Consider the following 11,859-nt stretch of genomic DNA (forward strand, 5'->3'; position numbering starts at 1 on the left):
GGCGCGAGTATCGCAAACTTTAAGAAAATAATATCGTATAAAACATAAACTTTTATGTTTAGACATACATATAATTTAACAATATATATTTAAATATAAAAATATCTTAAAAATGATCTTAAGAAATCTTTTCGGACAACCCAAAAAAATGAAGACAAAAAGTAGTTGCTGATTAAAAAGTTCAAACAATCGATTTAAATGCAATCTAATTTTTGTAATTAATTCCTTTGTCAAGAATGAAATGTAATTTGTAAAGAAATTTTGTTTACTTTTGACTAAACTAATTATATATTTTTGTAGAATAAATTGTACGTTGATGTTGAAATTGGAAGGAAGATAAAAAGAAAGAAAGAAAAATAAAAAAAAAAATAGTGTATTTGCGTGAATTCGTGGAAAAACAAATCAAGTGCAATTTCATTTGTTTTATTATTCATGAAGTACGTCATATTGTATTATAGTTTTAAAGTAAGCATTTTTTACTTTATTGCCTGCTTTCTTGCATTTCTGTCTCCTAAGATCCTTCAGAGAGGTCGATTTGATAGTGGGTTTATGATTCACTAATTGACAGTAGTTTAATTCGTGCGCGTACTTCTTTGTTCTTTTTTTTATGTTAAAAAACAAAACAAAAAATATATAGGATAAAGTGTATAAAAATTTGTAAAGATTTTCATTCAATATTATTAATCAAACGCTTGAATTTAAACAACAAATATAGATCATTTAATTACCAACATTATCGCTGTTAACTTAATGCTTAATAAAAAAAAGAAAGAAACAAACAAACAAAAGAGAAACCAAAAGAATAGTGTTCATGATTTTTTTGTTCAGTGATACTTTTATGTAATAGTTTATATTACATATCACAATGAAAGTGTAATTACACGTATTATAATATTAATATTTATTATTATTTCGGTATATGAAGATTTCTTATATTTGTTTGATATGTTATATTGGTTGCCAAAAAAACGTTTAATAAAAAGGTAACAATTTCTTTAGTTGTACCATGCATGGTAACAAAGGATAAAGAATAAATACTTAATAGAATTAAGATAACTTCTAAATACGTAAAACACAGACAGTTGATTATTAAACAGGGACAATATTTTAACACAAAAATAAATTCACATAATATTATATATATATATATATAACAGATAAAAGATAACAAGAGAACTATAAAATTATATGAAAACATTATATATAATTATTTAAATTATGTTAATAGCATTATGATATTGTTTTATGATTATCTTGGGATTATACATTTGACAAGCAAAGTAACATTAAAAGACAATTCTAGATTATTCAACAGACAATCTTCTAACATTAAAATAAATTCACACTTATATAATAAATAACAGGGGTAAACAAAATTTTATATTTATTTTATTATTATTATTATTATTATTATTATTATTATTATTATTATTATTATTATTATTACTATATGATTATGTTTGACTTATGTACTAGAGGAAGATTTTGAAATTAAAAAATAGAGAGATTATGCAATTACTTTTATTATCTCTGCAATGTAAACTTGTGGAATAAAACTCCAACAAACTATCTATCAGATTATTTATTTGAATTTTTGTTGTAGTCATAAATATTAATATCTATTCATAAAATAATATTAAAATACATCTACTTGATATATTAATTGATAACACATTGATTGATGACACGTTGATTGATAACACATTCCATACAAAAAATGTGCTTTGATAAATAATAAATAACTTCCCTTATTATACAATCTTTTTGCTAATTAAAAGTATTTTACATCACAAAAGGACTTATGAAAAGGAATTCTTAAGCTTTGGTAGCTACTAACAAACAAACAATGCGATCGACTTATCTACTCTTAGCAGCGGTGATACCATTCATCATCCTTAATATTTGGTACACAGGAATGTAAGTTGCTTTGTTGAAATCAATCAATCAAAAACTTCTGTGGTTAATTATTTTCTGGTATCAAATGTTTAATTGTACTCTTCTTTTTTTGCTGTCTGTATTTATGGCTAATCAAATTGTATAATAATCCTAACAACATTAATTTATAACGCTTTCCCAACATATTTATTCCAACTTGGAATATAACATATAAGTATATACTATAAATAGGTGTAATTATCATTTTTAATAATATTTTTTCATGTTATTTTATTCACAAATGTTATATGTATGCATTTATAAGTTTTTTTAATAAGATCTATATACATTTCAGATGTTTATGGTGGATTATAAAAATATCTATTGTAACATATATCATTTTATTTGGTATACTACCACTCATATTTCATTACTCTTACACAGTACAAAGAAAAATACTTTTCTTAAATTTTGGTAAGTGTTTGCCTTTTATAAATCACCGATTCCAACAAATCTATTACCTATTCTGTAAACAATAAAATAAATTTGAATTTTTTTAGTACATTGGCCACTTAACACAGATTTTTCAAAGCCAGAGGATCTTGGCTTGAAGGGAGTTAGGAATTTTTACTTGCATACTGACGAACATGTTAAATTAGGAGTATGGTAAATAATATGAGAAATCTAATTATTAACAAATTAAACGCTATGTCAGTCCCTAAGAACCGACTTTAGACTTTCCATTCAATCGCGCAAAATCGACTTTCCATTAATAACTGATAGATCATCCTATTTGCTTAACAAAAGAGGCTTGGTGCTCAATGTGTCGACTAATTAATGTTATTTTTATATTTATATGTATTTACAGTATTGTATAATTGTTTTTAGGCATATATTGCCACAATCATTAACAAATGATTCATTTATTGGAACGAACGAAGCGTTTGAAGCTTCATTATATGACAGTAATAAACCAGTTTTTTTATATATGCATGGAAATAGTGGAAACAGAGCAAGCAGACACAGATTAGAACTTTATAAACTTTTCCAACATTTGGATTATCATGTTATATGCTTCGATTACAGAAGTAAGTGTAAAGATTTTTCAAATTTATTTTCTGATTCATTTGATAATCTTAAAAAATGTGATATTTAGGTTACGGAGATAGCGATGAAGCAGATCTTTCAGAAATAGGTATTGTCAATGATACTAAATATATTATTAAATGGGTAATGGCTAAAGTTAATGGTAGTGCGCCTGTTTTTGTTTGGGGACATTCTTTGGGTACTGGGTAAGAAATCGAAACATTGCTTGTAATATGTTAACACTTTGACTGCTATGCAAGTTTTACATGTTTTGTCGTAGAAGTCACACTTCTAAGATAAAATATAAAATAATGTAGTAGCGCCAGTAATGAATGACCCTTGTAGCTCCTCTGAAAAAGCAAATGTCAGTTACAAATGATTAATGTTGCAGTCGACTTGTTAACTATTTTAAAATATGTGTTTAATATTTTGACGTATAAAATATTGTAATATGAATTTTTTGAGTATAGGGTGTCGACGCATGCATTAGCATTATTATCTGCTATGGATGTAATACCTACAGGTTTGATACTCGAATCACCTTTCAATAATATTGTTGATGAAATAAGTGAACATCCATTTGCCCAGGTCTTGTTTATTTATATATTTTTTAAAATAAGCTTCTTCATTTTGTTAATTTCTAATTTTTTATTTATTTTAATATAGATGTTTAAACATTTACCATGGTTCCATTGGCTAATTGTCGAGCCTTTCTGTCATAATGGTTTACGATTTGAATCGGACAAACACATTGAAAATGTTACATGTCCTATTGTGATATTACATGCTGAAGATGATAATGTTATTCCATTTTATTTGGGTGAAAAGGTATATTTATATTATATACACGATAGAGGAAGTACTGAATTAATTAATTAATATATATTACTATACATATATATATATATATATATATATACATATATATCTTTTAGTTATACAAAGCAGGATTGAAATATCATAACAATGATACGAATCAAATCAAAATGTTTCGAATAGATGCATCATATGGATTTGGACATAACTATATTTGTCGATATAAGGCATTACCAAACATAATTGAGTAAGTAAATAAAATAAATACCATTTCGATTATTCTTCACTCAATGCAAAATGTTTTCTTACAGCGGACAAAATATCATTGTCATGTTTTGTTTTTAAGTATTTCACAGTCGAAAGTCTAAAGATTACCTTTTATTTAATCTTTGTTTTTAGGACATTCGTAACAAAGTTACAGACAAACAAGACTGAAGAAAATAATTAATCCTTCAATAGAATTGCTGTGCAATATTTCTAATAAATATTTTATTTGGTATTTTGTACATTGATAAAATGAATGCCATATGATTGATTAACTTAAAAAAAAAGTATTAATAACATTTATGCACTAAACGTAAGACATTCTATTTGCAAAATACTCATTTACAAGCATGAATGTAATTATTTAAACAGTAAAAACAATTTATTACATCGATTATAAATTTATTACAAAATATTTAAACATGCAGTTTCTAAGTAATACGGAAAATTTATTTTTATATATGGCTTAATGAAAAGTAGTTTTCTTGTGTTAACATAAGTTTATTGTGCAGACTCAATGTTCTTTGTGTAAAAAAAATAAGATGAAATCGCAAATATAATTAATACTGTGATAGTTGTATTATTAACTAGAATATATCTCTCATGTATTATCTTTATTTCATTCATCGACTAGTAGAATTTTTCTGTTTTTCTCTTTTTTTGTTTTAATATAATCTCAAGCAGAAGAGTATATTTGATTCTTATAATATATACTTATATTCAACATGATTATGTACTTATAGTTTTATTGTAGCAAAAAAATATAAATATTATATTAAATAAAATTCAACAGGAGTTTTGTTTAAATTTATTCTAATTTCAATTTTAACTTTTAAATGAAAAAAACAGTATTTTTTAAAGCAATTTTGTTGACAGAAAATAAATCTTTTTTAAAATTCGAAAAACCCGCCTTCTCGCACAAATTTTCATCTTACAAATAAGATCTTGTTTATTAAAATCTCTTAAGAATTATCAGAACATTTATTGCTGCCATAAATCCTTGTTTTTGACATTGTTAAATATGGATAGAGAACAACAGTCTTAAGCTTCTTTTCAACAAAACCTTAAGATGCTGTCACAATGGCGATAAACGTAATGGTCGATTTATATTATTTTTAGTAGAGTTATTATTTTTCATTACATATTCAAACGTTTTGTTGTATATATATATAATATTTAAATAATTTAGTAAAATTATAATGGAAGTTATAAAAATGTATATTTATGATTGGATAAATTCTAATGCACCTACATAAGCTACTATTTGCTTTTGTGTCATATGAGTCCCATAAAGGAAATTTATCTTTATTCAAGTTACAAATCTATTGATAAGGGTCAAAATAAATATTTCCTTTGATAATAGTGTAAGTTTGACTCGATGCTTTTCGGAGTACTCAATTCCACATTGAAAATGATTAGTTTATTTTAAAAATACTTTAACATGTAATCGTGATCATTATTAAGATCAATCATATATTGATCGACAAATTTATACGCAAATGTATTTAATCAATAATTAGTTCGATTTAGTTCAGTGTTATTATATGTCACGCCTTTAATCTTCCTTCTTGATTGTTTAAAAAATTTCAAAATTGGTAACATGATTGATATTAATTCTATGTATTAAGACAATTAAATTTTAATACCTTTACAAATTGATATTTAATATTTTGAAACAAGAAGCTATTTTATGATTACAGGCTTATATTAAACAGGATGGCATATATAGTGTAGTAAAATAAATGTTAAAATTGGCCTAAGACGACAAATACTTTTTACACATAATGCGTATATTACGAAGAGTATGAATCATCGAATTTGCGTAATTATGCAATGAGACATTACTAAATGACACAAGACTAAAATTAGTATATATATACATTTAGTATAACGCACACATATTTTTGATTAAAAAAGTAACGGTAACATAAAGTTAAAATATTCTATAGATTATTATATTTCTAAAGATGCATGGGACTGTCGAACTAATTTTAAATAGTGCTTTATTGTGGATATTACTGGAAGCAACGTGGACCGTGTTAGTGAGCATTTTATACAGTTTCCGTATACCTTGGATTTTTTGGGGTTCTTTGATTATATTGATTGGATTGAAACTAGTCCGAGTTCCACCTCCACGTGCAAGTATTGTGAATGAAGTACTCGGTGTGAATCCCTTTTTTATAGGAAAGGAAATACACACGACTGACAACCAGGGTGATGGAGAACGATATTGCATGTCTGTTGTAGCTCATCGTGGTGGAGGATATGATTACCCTGAGAACAGCTTGTCGGCTTTTCAAAATGTAAAATTATATGATTTAATGAATTGTTTTCTTTTTTTACATTCATTCTTGTCATATTTATAGGGATGGGACACACAAAGATTAATTATTCAAAATATTTCAAATGTTAGAATTTTAATATATTGTTATACATTATTAATTTATATATTCAAAGAGTTTATTAATACATTGATGGCTTGAGTTATTATTTTCTTCATTTGATGAATTTTCAAAGCATTTGTAATATTGTGTTTATTTGTAATACTTTTTACATCGTTTGTTAAGTAAAATAATCAGTTGCTTGCTCTGGTGTGGCTTAAAAACAAATACTAATCGAGTAGTTGTAATGTTTTAAATATTTATATTACTTTTTCAATATTATAACTATTAACCATACTTATATTAAAAGAGAACGAAATACTCCAATTACTTTGTATGGCTAACAAAAATATTTTGTTTTATTATAATTACAAAAATTTAATATATCTTTTTTATATTTATATTATTCAATGTAAATTATTAATTATATTTGTTATTTCGCAGAGTAAAGATAAAGGATGTACTGCAGTTGAACTCGATTTAACTCTTACAAAAGACAACATTCCAATAGTATTCCACGATGCCAATATTGAAAGACTTACGGGTCAAAAAGGTGTAGTTAATGAAATGACCTGGGATCAATTAAAGGAATTAGATATCTCATATAATCATCCACTTAAGTATTTAATATAATCTGATTATTCTATAATCATAGTTCTTTTTCTTTTATTCATAATATAGTTGATTTTTTGTTTGTATTAAAGGAATAAATTTTCTGAGGGAGAAAAAATTGCGTTATTCAAAGATGCATTACAAACATGTTTGAAGAACGATTTGAGAGTGATTATTGATATTAAAGAAACAAGATTAGATGTAATACAAGTAATATTAGACGCTTATAAAGAAAATCCAAATTTATTTAAGAAAGCAGTTGTTTCAAGTTTTAATCCTGTGATTGTATATTTGGTAAGTGTTTAACATTTATATATATATATATATATTGTAAAAATTGATACAAAAAATTACCTTAAAACACAAATAGAGAAATATATTTATTTTTTCTTATAAACAAAATTTAGATTAGAAGAAAAGAACCGCGCATTGTATCGAGTTTAGCTTGGAGACCACATTACTTCTCAAGAGAATCTTATTTAGGAATAAATGGACCAGGACCATCGCGTTTCGTTAATCCATTTAAACATTTGGCAGCTTGTATAATGGACGTTCTATACGAATGGGCATTACCAAGTTTTATTTATTATATTGTAGGAATATCTACTATTCTTTTACACAAGGATATAATTAATCTGTAAGTTTATTGTTGATATCGAATATTGAAATCATGTATTAAAAATTTAGATAATACTCAATGTAGAGTTGTTAACTGCAGAGCATTCAGAAATAAAACTGAATATCTGTAAGTGCTGTTTGCAATCAAAGGGTTAATTAATTAAATATAAGAATTTAAAAATCAATTAATTTTTTAGGCGTGTTATCGAAAAATGGCATGATCGGGGAATTCGTGTGATGGCATGGACCGTCAATTTGCCATCAGAGAAATTACACTTTTATAGGCTCCTTAAAATAACGTATTTAACGGATACGTTGTTAACAGAAAAAGTATAATAATACTATAATATTTATTCAGTATTTAATAAAATGTGTGTAGTACCGATATTGTATTCTTACAATTTGACAATTTTAGCACAGAGTGCATAACATTTGATATTCTAGTCTATTTATCGTATATCGATGAAAATGATTTTGTACATCATTTTTTAACTTATCGCTACATTTTTAACTTAAAGGAGGTTACTTTATTTTATATAACAAGACTGGGAAATATGCTTAGTATTATTTTAATCTTTTTTGTAAATTATAATAATTAAATCTTTACAATTTTTATATTACATAAAGTAGATCCAAATATTATATAAAATATTTTCTTTTTGTTCGATTATTGCAAATGATATATAAAAATCTTACCATATATATATATATAATTTATAATTTGATTAAAGTGATATTACCTTGTATATTTAAATTTTCATTTCAATTGAATTTAAATGTATTTACAATATAACAATCTTTTTATATCTTTCATCAAAACGTTTTACTATTTCATTTATTTTTAACAAGGTGGTTACACTTGATTTTTAAAATTTATATTACTACGTTTTTCGTAGTCAAATGTGGACGGAAAATAATAATATAATTATTGTCATTGACATACAAAATGTGTCTTATTCAGCTCTTTGCTTATAAAATCCTCAAACATTAGTAGTGAGTTTAGTTCTACGAGATTCCATGCCTTCAATAAGATCAGTTAACAGATCTTCCATTTCTGTTGCTGCTCGCTTTAATTTGCAATTATCATTGACAACGTAGGACTCTGTATGCAATAAGAATACTTATTATTATAACAATCATAAAATGTAAAAAAAAGTACGAGTAGAAATACAAACAACATATAATTTTCTTATAGATTATTCATAATATTAAATATATACGATATTTTTATAACTATGCTAATAATTATTGTCGTCGCATAACAATCAAAAATAAACGAAAACTATTTTTAGCGTTACTTACCTTCCAGTAAACAATCATTTGCAACCATGTTCTGCAATCTATCTAATATATCGTTGAGATCTCCTTGAATATTTTGTAAACTACTGTGTTGCGAATGTTTATCTGGACGTTGTAAAGAAGAAGGTGTATTGTCTCTTTGAGGTCCAATGGGAGAATCAGAAATTGTTATCGGTGATTCATTGCAAGCAATATTTCCTATTATAAGTTTATTTGTTTGTCTATCGTCTTTGTAATTAGGATCTCCGTTATTTAACCACTGAGAAAAGCCACTGTCGGATATACTTAATTCTGATCGTTTTCCTAAATATAACACAGATGTGAAAATAACATAAAAACGTGCATCGCATATTTTTTTATATTACATTTTAAGTGCATGCTATTATTGTAAAGTAATGATTTTTACCTCCAATCCATGTGCTCAATTCTATACACGTACTACTAGGTGCTTTAACAAACGTAGAACTTGTAGAAGCTTCTTCAATGCAAGAAAGACCATTCGTATCATTTTTGTCTAATGATGTATTGAAATTATTTGAGACTTGTTTTTTGTTCCTATCAGCTACATTAGACAAATGTCTTTCTAGATTATCTTGACGTATTATCGGACTTAATTCAAATTCTAAAGGTAAAGCTGCGACTCTTGCAGACAGTGGAAGCATTGGCGTGCTTTGTAGACGATTAATAAATTGTGGAGGATCATAAGAAGTATCTGCAAATAAGTATTTCTGAAAAATAAATTTAATAACGATATTAATAGATTATCATAATATTTCTGTAAGAAATAATTTTTATTATAATTGTATACTTTTAATATTTTTAAACGTTGTAGTTGGGACTCGATAGTAGCTCTATGACGATGAAGTCTTTCGGCTCTAGCTCCTTGAATATCAAGTAATTCTATTTGAAGTTGCTTGTTTTCTTCTTCCAAATGTGTTATAATGCTTTGTAATTCCTTTTGAGGATCACTTAAAATTTTTCTTTTTATTGTACTTCTTAATGTGGAGCAATCTGATTGCTTTGTTATGCTACTGAAATATAAACGATGAGATAGAGAAAGCACATAAGCATTAACAAATAAAATTTATAATTTATTAACAAACCTAACAGCACTTTGTTGCAATTCTTCTGGGCTCATTATAACCATTTTGGAAGGACATAATCTCAATTTGTTTCTAATTAATTCAATAATTAATTTTGTTGCTTCGCGATTAGATGTCTACGAAAGAAAAATATTAATAAAATTTCTCATTTATATAAGATAAAAATAAAAATAACATACCTTCGCACAATACTCCCTTATTGGATGTTTTAATTTATGTTTATTGGTTGTTTTACCAAGTAAAAAACATTCTTGACATTGATGATAGCCAGTACACTTCAAGCACGAATATTTTGGTCCTTGCACTGGTGTTATTTTACAAGAAGAACACTTAATATTATGTACAACTAAAATAATAAATTGTTTGATACAAATTCTTGGAAACATTATGTTGAACAAAAGTATGCGAAATATTATTTTAAAAAATATACGCGATACTCACTATTTTCTGCAGATTTCATTCTGTTGAATGTTGTTATCCAAACAAGTAAAGGTGGTTCTTGCATAATCCATGTGGAAAATTCAGATTCAGTAACTCCTAAACATCCTTGAGACTACAATTGAAATATAAAAAATATTAAGTATACATTAATTATATTTTATAATAAAATATTGAAATATATCATGTATTACCTTTTCAAAACAACTATCGATATGCAATTGAATAAGATGATATCCATAGGTCATATTTTCTCCAAGCATTTCTGTTATTTTACATATGTTAGTTAACAACGTATTCAGACCTGCTCGAGAGAGACAAGCATTATGATCGGCCAACTGCTGATAAAGATATCCGTACTTCTCTTGTAATCTTCCACAGCTCATCAATATCAAAGCAAGTTTAACGGAAAAAACGGTAATACTTCTAGTGTTTTTCCTGAAATTTTGCATACTTTTTAATATAAATTCTTATAACAATATTAATTAATACTTACTTGTCGAAGGTACATAAAATATAATTGACAGCATGCTTAGTTACATGATCCATATCAAAGTCAAAGTTGGATTCTTTGCGAGCAGCAAAATAAATATCTGAGAGAACGTCTTCTATTTCGCTTGGATCCAAGTTTACCGAATTTTCTGTTATTGATAATCTATGACGTTCAAATACACCAGCTATTAATTCTAGCTGTACGTGTTGCACTAAAAAACAAAAAGTAAATAATTACATATTATTTAAACATATAAGATGTTTAAATATGTTTTCTATTTAATAATCTACTTACTCTGAAGTTCTCTGTGTATTACTTGCATCTTAACAGCAGTTCTGTATGAAGCATAACGTATAGCGTTACAATCTTCTACGGAACGCATGGTATCCAACATTGCTATTATATTTAATGTAAAGTTCAACTAATTTAATTGTGAGTATATCAAATTGATATTATTGTTACAGTAATTGTTTTCATATTTTAAATTAATATTATATTCAAAATTACATACATTTTTTATTACTTTCGTTTCATAAATCAATGCAATTAATATACCAAATTTAATATAAAATAAAAAAATATTCAAAATATATGCATCTGTATTTCTATTTTCATTATAATATATAAAAACATATAATTTATGTAGATAAATATCTTTAAAAAATAGTTGAATTTACGTTAACATAACATTAGTTAACATACTTTAAGTTAATCCAATAATACAATTGTACATATACTTTGATATATTTTAAATGTTGAAAGTAAACAAAAAAACGCCTACATAAAAGTCATAGAATAAGTAATATACAAAGAATGGCGCTTTAATACAACCATTGGAGCAGTATTTCTAGTTCGTGACAAGGATCACGAATAT

General features: G+C 25.8%; 3 protein-coding genes across 11 annotated transcripts; 2 read left to right on the forward strand and 1 right to left on the reverse strand.

Moving 5' to 3' along the window:
- The first annotated feature begins 52 nt into the window (after positions 1-52).
- On the forward strand, positions 53-5,863 carry LOC107071740 (lysophosphatidylserine lipase ABHD12). 7 transcript variants are annotated; one of them, XM_015331038.2, is made up of 10 exons: positions 53-983; positions 1,797-1,917; positions 2,231-2,349; positions 2,436-2,541; positions 2,764-2,963; positions 3,032-3,167; positions 3,432-3,549; positions 3,628-3,789; positions 3,897-4,024; positions 4,177-4,836. In XM_015331038.2, exons 2-10 carry the CDS (start codon positions 1,847-1,849, stop codon positions 4,223-4,225), a joined length of 1,089 nt encoding a protein of 362 aa, XP_015186524.1. In that variant the 5' UTR covers positions 53-983; positions 1,797-1,846; the 3' UTR covers positions 4,226-4,836. The 7 variants fall into 7 exon arrangements, with proteins under 7 accessions (XP_015186524.1, XP_015186506.1, XP_015186515.1 ...); XM_015331020.2 differs by having other exon boundaries at positions 53-465; XM_015331029.2 differs by having other exon boundaries at positions 53-437.
- A 145-nt stretch (positions 5,864-6,008) lies between these two features.
- Positions 6,009-8,037, forward strand: LOC149033230 (glycerophosphodiester phosphodiesterase 1). Its single transcript, XM_015331055.2, has 5 exons — positions 6,009-6,344; positions 6,867-7,042; positions 7,127-7,328; positions 7,442-7,671; positions 7,850-8,037. The coding sequence occupies exons 1-5, from the start codon at positions 6,009-6,011 to the stop codon at positions 7,986-7,988; spliced, it is 1,083 nt and encodes a 360-aa protein (XP_015186541.1). The 3' UTR covers positions 7,989-8,037.
- A 168-nt stretch (positions 8,038-8,205) lies between these two features.
- Positions 8,206-11,770, reverse strand: LOC107069667 (dystrophin-related protein 2). 3 transcript variants are annotated; one of them, XM_015327164.2, is made up of 11 exons: positions 11,497-11,770; positions 11,280-11,381; positions 10,989-11,196; positions 10,687-10,930; positions 10,496-10,607; positions 10,234-10,400; positions 10,055-10,170; positions 9,760-9,982; positions 9,358-9,679; positions 8,955-9,254; positions 8,206-8,754 (listed from the first exon to the last, which is right to left on the reverse strand). In XM_015327164.2, the coding sequence occupies exons 2-11, from the start codon at positions 11,377-11,379 to the stop codon at positions 8,633-8,635; spliced, it is 1,914 nt and encodes a 637-aa protein (XP_015182650.1). In that variant the 5' UTR covers positions 11,380-11,381; positions 11,497-11,770; the 3' UTR covers positions 8,206-8,632. The 3 variants fall into 3 exon arrangements, with proteins under 3 accessions (XP_015182650.1, XP_015182659.1, XP_089026512.1); XM_015327173.2 differs by having other exon boundaries at positions 9,760-9,979; positions 11,280-11,770; XM_089170386.1 differs by having other exon boundaries at positions 11,280-11,770.
- Between the last annotated feature and the right edge of the window lie 89 nt (positions 11,771-11,859).

The sequence above is a fragment of the Polistes dominula genome, unplaced genomic scaffold, assembly GCF_049000335.1.
Source record: "Polistes dominula isolate Pdom_NZ unplaced genomic scaffold, Pdom_raw_medaka contig_15, whole genome shotgun sequence".
NCBI classification, from domain to species: Eukaryota; Metazoa; Arthropoda; class Insecta; order Hymenoptera; family Vespidae; genus Polistes; species Polistes dominula.